Genomic DNA, 19,086 nt, shown 5'->3' with positions numbered 1-19,086 from the left:
TACGGCGGGCCTTCAAATATGGCCGCCTTCAGGAGACATGTGCGATAGGGCGCAGACATATTGCCTCCAAAACCAGTGCCGGAAAACCAGTAGTCTCTGCGTCTGGAAAAGTGTCCGACCCTCGCCGGCTTCCGTAGGTGGGTGAGGAATCTGGCGAAGGGTCCAGAAGTAGAAGTGGTTTATGGAAGTAAGCGTCAAGTCTCAGAAGTTCTCGTGGTTCGGGAGAAAAAAAAGGTCACTGTGTGTTTTGTTCTTGGAACAAGGCGAGGGAGGTGTGTGGACGTGGAGTAGTGAGGACACATGGAGTTCCTGAGGGGAGCGCCGAGGTGGAGGTGTGTGAGGACAAGCAGCTGGGAGTCGGTGCCTTTGGGGTCAGTCAGGAGGGTCGCGCCTTTGTACAACGATTAAGGCGGTCCCGACTGTCAGGGTAAGGGATCTTTGCGGATCTTTCTGCTTGTAAGGGGTGCAGCTGGTATTTACGACGAATGCGGCGCCTCGTTCGGGTTCGGGGTTTAATATGGGACTCGGTGAAGTTGGAGCCGAGGGTATGGACATCGTAGGGGGTGTCTGGTCCAGGTTTCGCATTAACCCGGGATGGAGGTCGTCTGTGTTAGTGTTACAGAGGCTTGTGAGGTCTGACACTTTGGAAGCCCAGGACCCCTGGCTGGTGGTGGAGTTGAGGTTGGAACCTGGGCTGCTGGGGCATAAAGGGTACAGTTCTCGGGCGGTAGTTCAAATTCTTGATTTAGGTAATCACGTCTTTTCTCCTCTAAACCAGTAGTTGGCTAAATACTGATGGAGGGACTAATCCACAACGCCAGTCGGTCTGTGGCTGCTTTCGCGCTGCAAAAGTAGAGTTGAGTGGTTGTGTGGGAGACCTTATGGCTCACAAAGCTTCACATACGTGGACACTCTCTGCTTTGCTGACAGCCTGTATGTTAAGTATTCACATCTCTGGCAAAGTGACCAGTTTTCCAGTTTATTAATAAGTCATTGTGGGTTCAGTTCCAGTTCCCATTGTTAGTGTTAGGATCGGCACCGAGATGAGCTAAGGTATATGGACCAATTCTACCCAAGTATGTATGTAAAGAAGCCCTGGTGGTGCAGTGGTTAAGAGCCCAGGCTACTAAGAAAAAGGTTGGCAGTTCAAATCCACCAGCCTGCTCCTTGGAAACCCTATGTGGGCAGCTCTACTCTGTCCTATAGGGTCGCTATGAGTCAGAGTCGACCTGAGGGCATCAGGTTCATGTATGTAAAGGACATCATGCTTGGTAAAGTAGAGGATCAGCGAAGAACAGGAAGACCCTCAATGAGTTAGACTGACACAGTGGCTCCAAGAGTGGGCTCAAACAAAGTGAGAATAGTGCAGGACCTGGCTGTATTTGGTTCTGTTCTACATAGGGTCACTATGGGTGGAACAGATTGGATGCCACTTAACAACAAACAACATGTATGTAAAAAACTGCTTGTTGGTTTCTTGGTGAGCATTTTCACTATTAAATAGGCAGTACCTTGAATTGCATTTTTCATGCAGAAAATCGTCTGACAATAACCTTAATTTTCTGCCGACTTTTTAATGTTTATTCCTTACCCTTATCGTCACATCTTGGGTCAGCTCTTCAATACAAAATAGGTAAGTGTGTGGGTAGTTTTTGCTACAACATTTTTTTCTTCTTTACCACTCATAAAGTGCGCCTGCTATATTGTCTTTCTAGGAAGTAGGATCTTAAATTATAAATTCATTCAGATCTCAAATTTGATGGTATAAAGAGATTTGTAGTATTATTTTAAGACTATGAAATTTCTATATTTTATTTGGGTCATTTCTCCCATTAATTTTTATAATCTTTGTGTAACTGCTCTTTTAGTTTTGATCCCCCTTACTACAAACATGTATATTTTATTGGTCTTTTTAAGTAACAAGGTTTTCTGTTGTAGAGGTTTTTCCTTTAATTATTTAAATTTATCTTTTTTAAAAAATATATACAACTTAACTAGTATAAAGGCACTATTCATATAACTAACCACTGCTCAGGGCAAGATATAGAACATTTCCAGCATCCAAGCGGTTATAGCAGGCACTTCCAGGCTTTTAATTATATGTAATGTAGTTAATTATTCCTAATCATTTTAATTTGTTTAGTTTTGGCTATAAATAGAATTGTATATAATGCATTTTTTTTTTTTTTAGTACTAGCATTGGTTTGCGCAATATTTGGAAGAGTAATTCATGTTTTTACACACAGATGTATTTACTTTGCTCTGTAAGGAGTTGGCGAACAATCTGTGAATGGTTACATAGTAAATATTTTAGGCTTTACAGGCTACAGAAAGTCTCACATAGAATTCTTTGTTTTGTTTTGTGTTTTTACAATCTACTAGAAAATATAAAAGACATTTTTAGTTTGCAAGCCGGCCAAAAGCTCTGGCTGCTGTATAGCATTCAATAGTTTGAATATATAGCAGTTTTTCTTGCTCTGAATGTATGTTTGAGTTGTTTGAAGTTTGGGGTACTACAAATAATGCTGCTATGAAAATATTGGTTATGTGCCCTGTGGTTCAGATGTGCACTCAATATGTTGTTGTTAGGTGCTGTTGAGTCAGTTCCAACTCATAGTGACCCTGTGCATAACAGCGAAACACTGCCTGGTCCTGCACCATCCTCACGATTGTTGCCATGCTTGAATCCATTGTTGGAGCCACTGTGTCAGTTCATCTCGTTGAGGGTCTTCCTCTTTTTCGCTGACCCTCTACTTTACCAAGCATGATGTCCATCTCCAGGGACTCATCCCTCCTGATAATATGTCCTAAGTATGTGAGAGACACAGTCTCGCCATCCTTGCTTCTAGCTTCTACGGAGCATTCTGCCTATACTTCCTCCAAGACAGGTTTGTTCGTTCTTTTGGCAGTCCATGTGTATTCGATATCCTTCGCCAACACCACATTTCAAAGGCATCAATTCTTCTGTCTTCTTATTCATTGTCTAGCTTTCGCATGCATATGAGGTGATTGAAAACACCATGACTTGAATCAGGCACACCTTAGTCCTCAAGGTGACATCTTTGTTTTTGAATACTTTAAAGAGGTCTTTTGCAGCCGATTTACCCCATGCAGTGTGTCTTTTGATTTCTCAACTGCTGCTTCTATGGGCATTGATTGGGGATCCAAGTAAAATGAAATCCTTGGCAACCTCAGTCTTTTCTCTATTTATCGTGATGTTGCTTATTGGTCTACTTGTGAGAATTTTTGTTTTCTTTATGTTGAAGTATAATCCATACTGAAGGCGGTGGTCTTTGATCTTCATCAGTAAGTGCTTCAAGTCCTCTTCACTTTCAGCAAGCAAGGTTGTGTCGTCTGCATAACGTAGGTTGTTAGCGAATCTCCCTCCAATCCTGATGCCCCATTCTTCATATAATCCAGCTTCTCAGATTCTTTGCTCAGCATACGGATTGAATAAGTATGGTGAAAGAGTCCAACCCTGATGCACACCTTTCCTGACTTTAAACCGTGCATTATCCCCTTGTTTTGTTCAAATGACTTACCTCTTGATCCATGTACAGATTCCTTATGAGCACAATTAAGTGTTCCAGAATTCCCATTCTCCACAATGTTGCCCATAATTTGTTATGGTCCACACAGCTGAATGCCTTAGCATAGTCAATACACACAGGTAACATCTTTCTGGTATTCTTTGCTTTTAGCCAGGATCCATCTGACATCAGCAATGATATCCCTGGTTCCACATCCTCTTCTAAATCCAGCTTGAATTTCTGGCAGTTACCCATCAATATACTGCTGCAGCTGCTTTTGAATGATCTTCAGCAAAATTTTCCTCACGTGTGATATTACTGATATTGTTTGATAGTTTCTGCATTTGGTTGGGTTACCTTTCTTGGGAATAGGCATAAATATGAATCTCTTCCAGTGGGTTGGCCAGGTAGCTGTCTTCCAAGTTTCTCGGCATAGACAAGTGAGCACTTCCAGTACTGCATCCGTTTGTTGAAACATCTCAGTTGGTGTTCTGTCAATTCCCAGAGCCTTGTTTTTTGCCAACGCTTCCAGTGCAGCTTGGACTTCTTCCTTCAGTACCATTGGTTCCTATTCACACGTTGCCTCACATGAAATGGTTGAATGTCAACCAATTCTTTTTGGTATAGTGACTCTGTGTATTCCTTCTGTCTTCTTTTGATGCTTCCTGCGTTGTTTAATATCTTTCGCATAGAATCCTTCAGTATTGCAACTTGAGGCTTGAATTTTTTCCCCAGTTCTTTAAGCTTGAGAAACACTGAGTGTGTTCTTCTCTTTTGGTTTTTTATCTCCAGGTCTTTGCACATGTCATCATAATACTTTGTCATCTCGAGCTGCCCATTGAAATCTTCTGTTCAGGTCTTTTACTTCATCATTTTTTCTTTTTGCTTTAGCTACTTGATGTTCAAGAGCAGGTTTCAGAGTCTCTTTTGACATCTGTTTAGGTCTCTTTTTTCTCTCCTGTCTTTTTAATGACCTTTTGCTTTGTTCAGGTATGATGTCCTTGTTGTCATTCTACAACTTGTCTGGTTCTGTCATTCGTGTTTAACATGTCAAATCTGTTCTTGAGATGGTCTCTAAACTCAGGTGGGATATATTCAGGGTCGTACGTTGGCTCTCGTGGACTTGTTCTAATTTTATTCAGTTTCAACTTGAACTTGTGTATGAGTAATTGATCGTCTGATCCACAGTCGCCCTCCCACCTTGTTCTGACTGGTGATATTGAGCTCTTCCATCATCTCTTTCCACAGATGTAGTCGATTTAATTCCTGTGTATTCATTCCATCTGGCGAGGCCCATGTGTACAGTTGCAGTTTATATTGGTGAGAAAAGGTATTTGCAATGAAGAAGCCGTTGGTCTTGCAAAATGCTATCATGCAGTCTCCAGCATCATTTCTATCACCAAGGCCATATTTTCCAGCTACCAATCCTTCTTCTTTGTTTCCAACTTTCACATTTCAATCACTGGTAATGATCGGTGCATCCTGATTCCACGCTCGATCTATTTCAGACTGCAGAAGTTCATAAAAATCTTCAGTTTCTTAATCTTTTGCCTTAGTGGTTGGTGCATAAATACGAATAATAGTTGTATTAAGTGGTCTTCCTTGCAGGCATATGGATATTATGCTGTTACTGACAGCGTTGTACTTCAGGATAGATCTTGAAATGTTCTCTTTGAAATGTTCTTTTTGCACTAAATATGGGGGGATGGGTACTGAATGAATAGTTTACTTTATGCGTACAACACAAACCTGGTTCCAATGAAAAAGGCAGAGGTTAAAGATGTCCCAAATGTCCAACTTTTCCAAATTGCTGTACCACTCTACATCTCTAACATCAACTACTCATTCTCCCCTCAGTACTCTTCCTTCCGTCTTTGGGTTCCCTGATTTGCTACAACATCTCACAGAATTCACAAACCATATCAAGGAAATGGCTCACAAGGTACAGAGGCTGAAAAGTTCCAAATCCATGGGTCAAGTGTAGGCTTCTCTTATGTGGCCACAGGGGCAGAGAGAACCCACATAGGCAGGCCAGATGACAGGCCACTACTCACAAGGCTGCAGAAGCTGGCAAACCATGTCAGACGACAGGGTGCTGGCCCATGGGGCTTTGGAAGCTGGTGAATCCCAGAATGGGCAGGTCAGACAGCAGGCCACTGGGTTAAGTCACAAGAACTGGAGGTCGGACAGTGACATGCTGGACACAGGATCCGGATGCAGAGGGAGAGAGAGAGAGAGAGACCCTCACCAGAGCACCCCCATATATGTATTGGTTGCAGCCACACCCCAGGGAAGAGAGGCCTCTCAGCTGGGTGGCTGCCATCTCTGCCAGGCAGGTGCCTCAACTTGGTTTATCTCCTGGGCATCTGTCTTACCTGTTGTGCAGGTGTCTTGCCCTTGGGCTCTCTGCCATTGGGCTCCCCGTTGTTGGCTTCTCTGCTGTCAGCTTCTCTGCTACTAACTGGCCCAGCTCATAGCCAGTGTAGCAGCTCACTTATCTATGCAAATGAAGTGACTGTGGACTATGCAGTTGAGGTGATGATAGCTTACTATGCAAATGAAGTATCTATGGCATACTGAGAGAGGGTTGGTCACCTCGTGCCTTGGTGGGAGGGCCATGTTCTGAAATTCATGGAGGGTTTGTAGATACAACCAGGCATCCCCGCAGAGATTTCAGACGCAGAAAGAAGCAGGGAGAAAAGGAGCAGGAAGAAAGCAGAAAGAAGCAGAGAAGGCGGATGCAAGGAACCTCCTAAAAGAGGTATATCTTAGTCACCTAGTGCTGCTGTAACAGAAATACCACAAGTGGTTGGCTTTAACAATAGAAGTTTATTCTCTGAGGGTCTAGTAGGCTAGAAGTCCAAATTCAGTGCATCACCTCCAAGGGAAGGCTTTCTCTGTTGGCTCTGTAGGAACGTCCTCCTCATCAGTCTTCCCCTGGTCTAGGAGCTTCTCTGAACAGGAACCTCAAATCCAAGGGACACGCTCTGCTCCCGGTGTTGCTTTCTTGGTGGTATGAGGTCCCCCATCTCTCTGCTTGCTTCTCTCTTTTATGTCTCAAAAGAGATTGACTCGAGACACAATCCAATCTTGAGTCCTGCCTCATTAATATAACTGCCGCCTGTTCCAGCTCATTAACATCATAGAGGTAGGATTTACAACACACAGGAAAATCACATCAGATGACAAAATGATGGACAGTCACACAATACTGGAAATCATGGCCTAGCCAAATTGATACATGTATTTTGGGGGTACACAATTCAATCTATGACAAGCCATAACACTGAAGATGCCAAGAGGTCCCAAAGGGGCCCAGCAGTAGAGCCAGTGTCGACAGGCCCAGAAGGAGCACTACAGCGCAGTCCAAGAGGAGCCTGTCTTCAGGGGGCCAGGAGGAGGCCTGTCATCAGGGGTCCTGAAAGGGGTGTGCACGGCAGAGAGAAGGTCCTGCTTGCTTGTACAGCCAAGAGCAGCTGTGAGAGCTATCCTGCACTGAGGAAGAGACTTTGCCTGCATGCTTCCTGATCCTGAACCCAAACTGTAGTCTGTTTATCCTGATCCTGTTGTAACCTGGTACTTCCCTAATAAACCCCATAGTGTGAATCTAATGTGTGAATTCTATGTGGCCATAGCAACAAATCATCAAACCCAGCAGAGAAATGCAGAGTGCTGTTGGATGGATGGCTGATGTTATCTTGGTAAAACAGTTGGAGAGTGGAGTTATGTCTGACCTCCGCCTCATGGGAATCAACTTTGGGCTGATCCTGCTCATTATCTCCCCTGAGTAGGTTCCAACTCTACTACAACTACCGTTTCTCAACAGTGCTTATAATTTGTGTAGCATGATGCTCTTCAAATTGCAGTGCATCATGGGGATGTAAAAAGACTGTTGAAGAGGTACGTGGGAACACATGACTTAAAGGAAAAATGTGTAGGTCCTCCCTGTCTATAGGTCCTCTGCTGCCGAGGCATCCTGCTGTCCTTATTCTCCTTCCCACGTTCCCTTTCACAGTCATACTACTTCCTCTTTACAGAACAAAGGCTTACTTCCCCAACATTCAGGCTGCTGTGTTTGATTGCCCCAGACGTAAAAACCTCTGAAGCACTAAATAATGGGACAGATAGATAATTTGGAGCCTTGATTTAAGGTGAGTGCACAGCAGCAGTGAGAAAATGTAGGCCCAGAGGGAATGCATGCTCAGAGTCACTTTTCTTTTCAGCCTTTAGGTCCTGGCTCCCCAAGAGGGATGAAGTGAAGGAAGGACGAAGAGATTCCAAGACTTCGTCATCATCATTTCTGTGAATACCTTTGACCGAAGATTGAGATTTTTGAACAGACATTCAGATCTGATCCAGAAAAAACAAATACAGACCATACCAGTTAGCGACCATTTCCCAAATATAGAAGAAAATGATCCAGGCCCAGGTGACTTTTGGTTTGTTCCTTTCTTTCCTTTATTCCCTGATGGATTTATAGAGTCCTATATAAAAAAAATTTTTTTTTTTTTATAGGAATCAGTGCAATTAAACAGAAGATTATAAATTGGGAGGAGTAGGTTTTAGGGCAAAATAAACTTAAATTCTAACTTCACAATCAGGGCAATGTAGGATCAGGAATGTATGTTCATCATTCATACTATGTGATGTATGTTAGACCATAATACATGACTGCACAGGACCTTGTGGGTGACATTAGCTTTCAGCTTGCATCTGATGTCTCCAGTGGGCATCACAAGAGAAACGTGATAAGCTACGTGACATTCTTTGTCTGGAGGAGAAAGCAGACCAATTCAGCGGGGGATGTTACTGTTTCGTAGCACTTAGGTCTGCAGAAATTTCTCTGATGGTTCTTCACAGCGGTGATGTTGGAGATGGTGTCGCAAACAGCAGCCTTCCCATAAACACAGAAGCAGGTTTCCTATGGGTGGTTAAAGAGATTTCCTCAAAGACGTCTGTGAGAATAGACCCAGCAAACTCAGTGACGGTTTTTCAGGGGATCACCATAAGATAACCCAGGGATTCAGAAAGGTTTTTTTGTTTTTTAAATTATTATTTTTTTTTCTGTTGTTGAGAATATACATAGCAGAACAACAATTCAGCAGTTTCTACATAATACAGTTCAGTGACAGTGATTACACTCTTTGAGCTGTGCAGTCATTCTTACCCTCCTTTTATGAGTTGTTTCTCTCCTGTTTACATAAACTCATTGCCCCCTAAGTTTTCTATCTAATCTTTCGAGTTGTTATTGTCGGGTCGATCCCATATCAAACCACCAAACTATACCTGTTGCAGTGAGTCAATACTGACTCATAGTGACCCTATGGATAGAGCAGAACTGCCGCACAGGGTTTCCAAGATTGTAAATATTTATGGAAGCAGACTGTCACATCTTTCTCCCGTGGAGCAGCTGGCGTGTTTGAATGGTTGGCCTCTCGGTTAGCAGCCTAGCACTTAGCTGCTATGTCACCAGGTTGCTTTGATCCCATATAGAAAGATATTAAAAGAGCATAATACTCAAGGCGGTCATTCTTTACTAGTTAAGCTAAACTACTGTTTGATTTTAAGGAGACTTCAGGAAATATTTTTGGTTTAACATTTAAAGATTATCTCAGGACAGTAATTTCAGGAGTCCATCTAGCTTCTACGGTTTCGTAAAGTCTGGATTCCATGAGAATTTGAAGTTCTGGTCTGTATTTTCCCCCTTTTGATTTGAATTCAGAAAGTTATTCTTACTGTGAAGTTTTGGATATAAATCTAAATACACTTTTTTTTTCCAAAAGCACTGATGTCTCACATGAACTAATTTCAAACCAACCAAACCAAACCTAGTGCCGTCGAGTAGATTCTGACTCACAGCGACCCTGTAGGACAGAGTAGAACTGCACCATAGAGTTTCCAAGGAGCACCTGGCGGATTCGAACTGCCAACCCTTTGGTTAGCAGCCGTAGCACTTAACCACTATGCCACCAGGGTTTCCTGAACTAATTTAGAATGCAATAAACCGACAAGGCTTAAGCACTTGCATCCTTTACTGACTCTGCTTTGTCCTTGTGGGACAAAGAACTAAATTTGGCTTTTTGTCACTGGTTTCTGGAAACAGTCTGAGCTATTAAGGTGTTCTTTGTAAAATAGCGAGACAAGTAGGGGCTACATAGGCCCCACACCTGACGAACTAAGTTCAGTCAGGAGGGGGTACGATACAGTCATGCTTAATCATTGATTGGATCAAGGGTAACTATGCATTAAAGCCCAGTCATGTGTATTCATTGAGGTCCCCATTACTATTGGACCCTGAACCTTGGAGCTCACTTTTTGGAGTTTCATGGATTGGTGAGAATGTGCATGCAGGGGCGAGCTGCAGCATGTCCCTGGGGACAATGGAAGCTTCGTGGTGCTGGGACATCTTCAGACCTTTCCTGATGAGACTTTTTACTTGTTTCCTTTCTGGTTGCAATGAACAGATAACTATAAGTATAGGTAATAGTCTACATGAATTTTGTGAGCTGTCATAGAGAATTAATGAACCCACAGGGACAGTGGGCTGGCAGGACAGAGTCGATTTGTGTAGTCCCTCTGAGTGGCTAGATGATAGAGAAGGGTTGCATGGGCCATTGATAAAAAGGAATGGAGTTCTTCTAGCTTGTGACCTAGTCCCAGGGGACTCCCCACTGCTGTTGAGTCAGTTCCTATTCATAGCAACCCCATGGGGTTTCCGAGGCTGTAAATCTCTGTGGAAGCAGGCTGCCACATCTTTGTCACTCAGAGCAGCTGGTGGTTTCAAACTATCAACCTCTCTGTTAGCAGTTGATTACTTTAACCACTGTGCCACCAGGGGACTAGAGAGGGAAAGGGAGAGGGAGGCCAGCTGGTCGTGCAGACTCCTGAGCCTATGGCTGGTCTCCAGTAACCTGGCCCCAAGTGGCCAGGGATAAAATCTGATCTAACTCTGGGTGGTTCGGGTCAGAGAGAGTATTTGCCACGGGAGCGGCTGGTGACAAGAAATGGAAATGTGGGTAGGTGGAAAATACATCCATTTACCACTGTGAATTGGATTCATGCTGATCTTCGCCACACAGGGTTTGCCTACCTTCCTCATTTTGGTAGTATCCTTTAAAGCCTGTAAACCAACTGGGTGTAGATTATTTCATCCATTTTTCCTTGGATCATCTCATTAACAAATTGCCTACACTACCAAGTGTACCAATTAGATGTCACCCTGAGACAAGAGAGTGGCAGTTAGGTAACAAACAGATCTTGAATGTCAGTGTTGTAGGGCTGTAGGTCCCCTGCAGGTTGTACCTTTCAATCCTAGATGACTTTCAGAGATGGGCTGTGTTGCTACAGGATCAGGTCTTTGAAGATTGTATTTCACTCTTAAATTGCTTCTCTTGTTTATGTGGAAAAGTCAGTACTCAGAAATTTTGTCTCTTCTTTGTAAATAACCTGTCTTTTTTTCTCTGGCTAGTTTTATAAACTTCCTTTTGCATGTGACGTTTTCTAGCTTCATTCGAATGTGCCTAGATGTGTATTTCTGGCTTGAGGTTTGCTAGTATTACTGTCTGAAACATGGGTTATTCAATTAGTTCTGAAAATTTCTGTTCTTAGAACTATGGATTTTGCTTTCATGTTACCGTATGTTTTAACCTTTCCTTTATATTTTCTTTCCATCTTTTTGATTCCCTTTCATTTTGGGCCTTTTCCTCAAGTGCATATTTCAGTTCACTAATTATGTCTGATATGTATCTAATTGTATCAAATATGGTATTAACCTGTTTAGTAATATATACACATGCATATGTCTGTGTGCATATATGTGTTGTTCTAAGAATAACTTTTTGCAAATTTTCTCAGTCTCTTATGCTTTATACAAATTTTGTATGGTTTCTTTTATTCAGTATATTAAGCACATTCATTTAGTATGTACTGTCTTTTGATTCTAGCATCTGGAGTCTCTTCATTGCTGATTTTGGTATCGGCTCTGAAGGATTATGGTGAATGTAGGAATTTTATTATTGATTTACTTGTAAATAGCATACACTGGCCAATAGATAATATATATATTACTTTTCTGAATTTTTAACTTTCTTGGAGAAATGGATGAATACACACTTAAGAATATTTTACTGGGATTTTTATTGTATCACAATGGATTAAGAAAAAGACAAAAAATTTCTTATATGGGAAAAGAGCAAAATAACTTCCTTTACATTCCTTCTATATCATCAAAAAAAATATTACTTCTTTAAACAGGATCCTGTTATTACAGGAATCACTGACATTCGATGATGTGGCTGTGGAATTCACCTGGGCGGAGTGGCAGCTCCTTGGTCCTGATCAGAAGGGCCTGTACCGGGACGTGATGTTGGAGAACTATAACAACCTCGTGTCAGTGGGTGAGAAAGCTCTCCTGTGTCACTCAGTAACTCTTCAGAGTATCTGTAGTAGTCTTTTGTGTGTGTGTGTGTGCGTGTGTGTGCATGCATATGCGCGCTTAAGGCGAAAGTTTACAGAGGAAATTAGTTTTCTCATTAAACAATTGATACACACATTGTGACATGTAGTACTCTTAAGTGATAGATTCTCAGATCCTTCTCTTGCCCTAGACAAAAGGGTATAAGATACCCTCTTCTGAGAGAAAAGCCTTGACTTTGCAGATGTGAAAACTCTGTAGTCCATAAATGTAACATTTTTCCTTCTTGATATACAACAGCTCAGTTTGATATGTGTGAGTCTTCTGTCATTTCCCGTGAACAGGGTATCAAGCTGGCAAACAAGATGCACTCTCTAAGTGGGAACAGGGAGAAGAACTGTGGACAATAGAAGATGAAATCCACTGTCAAATCTGTCCAGGTCAGTGAATAAGAACCAAAAAGGTGAGTGCTTGAGGAAATCATTCTAAACATTCAGAGGAAGTGCCACAGTTCTAAAGGTGTCTTAGGTACCTAAACAGCCCCTCCACCAATCCCCCTTAAGAAAGCCCTTCCACCAATCCCCCTTGTCATATGAAAATCCATTTTTTTCTCTTTGGAAATCTGACCCCTTTTTATATTATCTTACAACTTGATTAACTCCATGTAAAGTGCTTTGGATTTTTTTTTTTCTGTAATTTATTTTATTTTTTGTTGTTATGTTTTGTATGGAACTATTTAGAAAGCAGCCAAATTTATAGAGATTATAAATTATGTAGCCTTAAAAACACTGACTGCTTTTACCTTTTCCTGAATTTACATTATTGTGTTTTTACCAATGTGCAAGGGATAAGAAACATTTATGGAGGGTTTTTATTTTTTTATACTGATATCATTGGATTGTCATTAAAGGTCCTTCACACACTAAAGTATTTTTAAAATACCTTTCTGCCAAACTGAGATTATGTAATGATTCATTGTCTTCATTTTTCCTAGGAATCGGGAAAGTTGATGATCATCTCCAGCATCACATGCAAAAGCAAAGAAATCAGAAGTGTGTGGAACAATACTATGAACATAATGCGTTTGGAAATATTTTTAATCAGAGAAAAAGTAATTTTCCATTAAAGCAGCATCATGATATGTTTGACTTACACAGAAAAACTTTAAAATCCACTTTAAGTTTAGATAAGCAGAACAGAAGCTGTGACTTGAAAAACTTTACTGAGTTTAATGGAGATGGACAGTCTTTTGTGCGTGATAAGCGTGAACAACTTCATACTGATAATAAATTCCATGAAAGTGTAAAACAAAACAGCAACAAGTCTCAGGTGATTAAGCATCAGAGAACTGCTAAATTAGAGAAAGCCCATGTATGCAGTGAATGTGGGAAGGCCTTCATCAAAATGTCTCAGTTCATTGATCATCAGAAGGTTCATACAGGAGAGAAACCTCATGGATGCAATATGTGTGGGAAAGCATTTTCCAGAAAGTCCAGGCTTATTGAGCATCAGAGAATTCATGCAGGACTGAAACACTATGAATGCGTTGAATGCGACAAAACATTTCTGAAGAAATCACAGCTCAATATACATCAGAAAACTCATATGGGAGAGAAACCCCATACATGCAATCAATGTGGGAAATCCTTCATCAAGAAGTGTCGGCTTACTTATCATCAACGAACTCATACAGGAGAGAAACCTCATGGGTGCAATCTATGTGGGAAAGCCTTTTCTACGAAGTTTAGTCTCTCTACTCATCAAAAAACTCATACAGGAGAGAAGCCCTATACATGCAGTGAGTGTGGAAAAGCCTTCTTTGAGAAGAGACGTCTTATTGCACATCATCGAACTCATACTGGAGAGAAACCCTTTACATGCAATGAATGCGGGAAAGGCTTCACTTTGAAGAACAGTCTCATCACACATCAGCAAACTCATAGCAAAGAGAAATCATATACTTGCAGTGAATGTGGAAAAGGTTTTTCCATGAAGCACTGTCTCATCGTACATCAGCGAACTCATACTGGAGAGAAACCCTATATATGCAATGAGTGTGGAAAAGGCTTTCCCCTGAAGAGTCCTCTTATCAGACATCAGCGAACACATACAGGAGAGAAACCTTATGTATGTAGTGAATGTGGAAAAGGCTTCACCATGAAGAGTGATCTCATTGTACATCAGCGTACTCATACCGCAGAGAAACCGTATGTATGCAGTGATTGTGGAAAAGGCTTCACTGTGAAGAGCCGTCTGATTGTACATCAACGAACTCATACAGGAGAGAAACCTTATGTGTGTAATGAATGCGGAAAAGGCTTCCCAGCAAAGATCCGGCTGGTTGGACACCAACGAACTCACACTGGAGAGAAGCCATTTATATGCAAGGAGTGTGGAAAAGGCTTCACCGAGAAGAGCCATCTCAATGTACATCGGCGCACTCATACTGGAGAGAAACCCTATATATGCAGTGAATGTGGAAAAGGCTTAACTGGGAAAAGCATGCTCATTGCACATCAGCGAATTCATACTGGAGAGAAACCCTATAAGTGTAATGAATGTGGAAAGGGCTTCACTATGAAGAGCACTCTAGGTATACATGAGCGAACTCATACTGGAGAGGAACCCTACAAATGCAATGAATGTGGTAAAGCGTTCAGGAAGAAGACATGCCTCATACAACATCAGAGATTTCACACAGGAAAAACTTCCTTTGCGTGTACTGAATGTGGAAAATTCTCTTTGCGAAAGTATGATCTCATTACCCATCAGAGAATTCACACAGGAGAGAAACCATATGAATGCAGTGTATGTGGAAAAGCCTTCACCACCAAGTCAGGGCTCAATGTTCATCATCGGAAACATACAGGAGAGAGGCCCTATGGATGCAGTGATTGTGGGAAATCTTTTGCCCACTTGTCAATCCTTGTTAAACACAAGAGAATGCACACGTAGTCATTGTGGAAAGCCTGTTTCCAGTTTTGGGTTCCTGAATATTAGTATTTGCACAGAAGAATAACTGAATGCAGACAATGTGGTAGTGTCTTTGGTGATCAGTTACCTCACGTTATATGTCAAAGAAAATATGTACAAATATAAAAATCATTCTTAACGAACCATTTGTAGGTCATTTCATGTCTAAAAAGTATATATTGAGATAAATCATATGAATGGACTAGGAAAGACCACAGTGCTACTGTAGTCTTTATCGTCAGTGTAATTCAACATATTTGGATGTGTTTACCAAGTTTATAAGTAGCATCACATAGTTTATGAAACCAACGTAAATATGATTTTCTATATGTTTTTATTTTAAAATAAGTTTAAATTCACAAAAACATACAGAAATAACCTGGAGAATTTTAACGTACCCTTTACCCAGCCTCTTCCAAAGATACCATCAGTTTTAAAAGGCATACATATTTGTTTTGTTTTCACGTATACTTTTAATAAAGTTTATTTCGTGTATATGTGTAATTAGACAAACATCTGCAGTACTGTGAATTACTTAATATGGCCCTTTTAGCCATAGTTTGTACCTCCCACCAGATGACTGTGTGATGACTGTACAGATGAGGTGCTGTGGCCAACCAATGGGATTGGATAGTTGCTCATAATGTAAGTCAGGTAGAAGGCACCCTTGTAGGGCGGGGCTGTAAAAATAAGATGTATGGAATACTAAAGAGAGGATTGGTCAGTGTTGTCATCCTGCTACACTTAAAAGAGCAGTCAATCACAGAGCGAAGGGGCACCTACCACCACCAAGAAAGAAGAGCTAGGAGTGGAGTGTGTCCATTGAACCCATGATCCATGCATTGAGACCTAGACCCAGGAGGCAGATCTGTAACACCACAGACAGCAAGAAGCAGCGACAGTGAAATGGCAGCATCAGAGGCAGCCAAACCAGGAGACCAGCAGGAGATAGTGCAGTGGGCATCCTGGCCCAGGGAGCATAATAGTTACAGTGGGCGTGCTGACCCACAGTGAGGGAGTTGAGTGCCTTTGGGAAACGTCCTGGTGGAGTGGAGTGGAGTGCCACTGTGCACTTGGTAGTAGAGTTAGGCTCACTGACCCACAGAGCAAGAGAGCTCAGCATCTTCTGGCCAAGGCTTACTGGCAGAGTGTAGTGCCTCTGGGCACTTATTGGGAGAGCTAAAAGAGCTTTGTAACTCTTGCCCAAGCACAGCAGAGGCTGAGGGGCCAGAGAAAGTTGTATGTGTGGGCAAGGCTGGGAAGAGGCTGTCCTGATTCAAGAACTGTAACCTGAAAGTTCCTGAACCTGAGCAGTAACCTGTTACTTACCTAACCAAAAAAACCCAAACCCATTGCCATTGAATTGATTTCAACTCTTAGCGATCCTTAGTAGAAATGACCCAAAGGGTTTCTAAGAAGTGGCTGGTGGATTTGAACTACTGACCTTTTGGTTGGCAGCTGATCCCTTAACCACTGTGCTACCAGGGCCCCGTTACTTTTTTAATAAACCCCATAATTGTGAGTATTGTCTGTGAGTTCTGTGTGACCATTGCAGGGAATTAGCAAATCCAGCAGAGAAGTAAAGAGTGCTGTGGGAGGGATGGTTGGTGTCAGAATTAAGTTAGAGAAGGTCAGATACTGCTGCCACACCATCTTTACAACAAATGAGATCCAGAATTGTTATATTAACACAAACTCCCTCATATTACCTCTTTATAGTCTCACTCTCTAACCTTTGGCAACCCTTGATCTGTTTATACTAATTTATCATTTGTAGAATTTCATAAAAATGGAATCAGAGCATATACTCTCTTAAAGTTGGCTATTTGACATTAAGCAAAGTCAACTTTAGTATCCATCCAGTGGTTCTCTGTTTCAATAGTTGTTTTATTTTTATTGTTGAGTAATAATATATGATATGGATGTACCACCATTTATTTATCCATTCAACCACTGAAGGACATTAAAGTTTGTAACAAAGTAGTAATGTCAGAGGTCCTCTAACTTCACAAGGAAGGAGGAGAATCAAGATCAGGATATGCCCAAAGCTGATTCCTATGAGATGGAGGTCAGACACCTCCTTTCTCCAACTTTTTTAGCAATTCTGACACCAGGTGTCTTCCCCGTAACGTACTCTACTTCTCTCTTAAGTTTGATAATTCGTTGCAGTGGCCACACAGAACTCACAGACCATACTCACTGTCCTAGTCATCCAGTGCTGCTATGACAGAACTACCAAAAGTGGATGGCTTTAACAAAGATTTATTTTCTAACATTCAGTAGACTAGAAGTCCAAATTAAGGGCATCAGCTCCAGGGGAAGACTTTCTGTCATCTCTGGAGGAAGGTCCTCATCAATCTTCCCTTGGACTAGGAGCTTCTCTGTGTAGGAATCCCTGGGTCCAAAGGATGCACTCTGCTCCCAGTGCTTCTTTCTTGGTGGTATGAGGTCCCCCACTCTGTGCTTGCTTCCCTTTTATCTCTTGAAAGATAAAAGGTGGTGCAGGCCACACCCCAGGAAAACTCCCTTTCCATTGGATCCTAATCCTCTTTAACCACAGGCAGAGATTATGACATAACAGGAAAATCACAGAGTGGAGGATAAGCACACAATACTGGGAATCATGGCCTAACCAAGTTAACACATGTTTTGGGGGGACACAATTCAAGCCATGACACTCATGATTATGTGGTTTATTACAGAGGTAACGGTACAATTCAGGATCAAGATCAACTTGGAAGTAACAATACAACTCTAGATATAGTTCTTCAGTCAGGACGGCTTTCAACCAAGACAGCTCACAGTTTCTTGGCCATCCTCACAGGCAGGCCTCATGCCTGCAGACAGGCCTTGCTCCCAGCGGTGCCTGCCGGGCCCCACTTGGTCTTGGCCTGTGCCATACTTAGGCAAGTGTTACTGCTCTTTAGCTCTGCCAGCAAGTGCCCAGAGTCACCTCACTCAGCCAGCAAGCATCCTGCCTGAAGGCACTCAGCTATCTCGCTCCATGGGTCAGTGTCCCCACTGCAGACACCAGGAGTCCACCACAGCTGTCTCGCACCAGTTTCATGGTTTCGTCGTGCTGCCACTGTGCCATCTTGGACCATCTCCAGAGTTAGAGTTCTCTCACTCCTTGCTCTAGGAGGTTCTCAGGGCAGGGACCATGGGTCCGAAGGCCATACTCTGCTCCCGGCTCTTGATGGTAGTGAGGTCTCCCTCAATCTCTGTGGAATTTCCTCTTTTAAGCCTAGCATGATGGCAAAACTGAACCAATCTCCCCAGTAGGCCACAGGCACCTTATTTGCATAGTAACTGACCAGTCCTGCAAGGGTTTTACACTTTTTGCATAGTAGCCTAACCAATCCCTTTGCAAGACTGTGACCCAGGCAATTATTTTAGCAGAATTATAAACCCAAGGCCAGAAAGGCTGTATATAAAGAGAAACTTGCACTGCAGAGTTGTTTCTGGGTTTGTTTTTACTTTTTACTGTTACAAATAATGACGCTGTACATTGTTGTATAAATGTATAAATATGAGTTTTCATTTCTCTAGGATAAGTACTCAGTTCAAAATGTACTGATACTATGTATTAAAAAAATCACAGTTTCACTTTTAATATTTAGGACTATGGTCCATTTGGAGTTAGTTTTTGTATATGGAGTGAGGAGAAAGAAAATACATTTTCTTTGCCTATGGTTTTCTCATTGTTCTTAAACTATTTGTTGAAAATACTTTTTTTCCATTAAATTGTTTTTGAATATTTGTAAGAAAAAATTACTTGCCTGTGCATGTGTGGATCCATTTCTTGATTCTCTGTTCTGTTTTGTTCTGTATGTCTGTGCCTCTGCTGATACCATACCATCATGATTATTGTAGATATATTTTTAGCTGAAAAACTGAATATTCAGATTCCTCCAGCTCTATTTTTCTTTTTCATAATTATTTTATCTGTCTTACTTCCTTTGCCTTTCCATATAAATTTTAGCATAAGCCTGCCTATACTGACTCTGGGACAAAGAACTCAGTTTGGCCTTTGTCTTTGGTTCCTGAAAGTTAACCCTTGAAATTTCCCCAGTGATATAAGTGTGTTATTTACAACTGCTAGGTAACAGTTGAAATTTTGTGCAAACGTGGGGAGTACACATTATACGTAGTCAGCTAACCTCAGGAAGA

General features: G+C 41.8%; 1 protein-coding gene across 17 annotated transcripts in view; it reads left to right on the top strand.

The window, feature by feature from the left end:
• The window catches only part of LOC126086039 (zinc finger protein 615-like), a 158,221-nt gene extending 139,635 nt beyond the window's left edge, over positions 1-18,586 (top strand). For 2 of the 17 annotated variants that reach the window (XM_049902028.1, XM_049902033.1), the window contains exons 3-5: positions 11,800-11,926; positions 12,288-12,383; positions 12,938-18,586. In XM_049902028.1, the coding sequence (XP_049757985.1) occupies positions 11,800-11,926; positions 12,288-12,383; positions 12,938-14,898 (2,184 nt within the window). In that variant the 3' untranslated portion in view covers positions 14,899-18,586. Of the gene's footprint in view, positions 1-104; positions 1,634-2,262; positions 7,970-11,783; positions 11,927-12,287; positions 12,384-12,937 lie in introns of those variants that run through there. The other 15 variants (XM_049902025.1, XM_049902029.1, XM_049902032.1 and 12 more) reach the window with 15 other exon arrangements.
• Positions 18,587-19,086: the final 500 nt, after the last annotated feature.

Source organism: Elephas maximus, chromosome 11 (genome assembly GCF_024166365.1).
Source record: "Elephas maximus indicus isolate mEleMax1 chromosome 11, mEleMax1 primary haplotype, whole genome shotgun sequence".
NCBI classification, from domain to species: domain Eukaryota; kingdom Metazoa; phylum Chordata; class Mammalia; order Proboscidea; family Elephantidae; genus Elephas; species Elephas maximus.
Note: the sequence above shows the minus strand (reverse complement) of the source record. Positions and strands in the feature narration are given on the sequence as shown.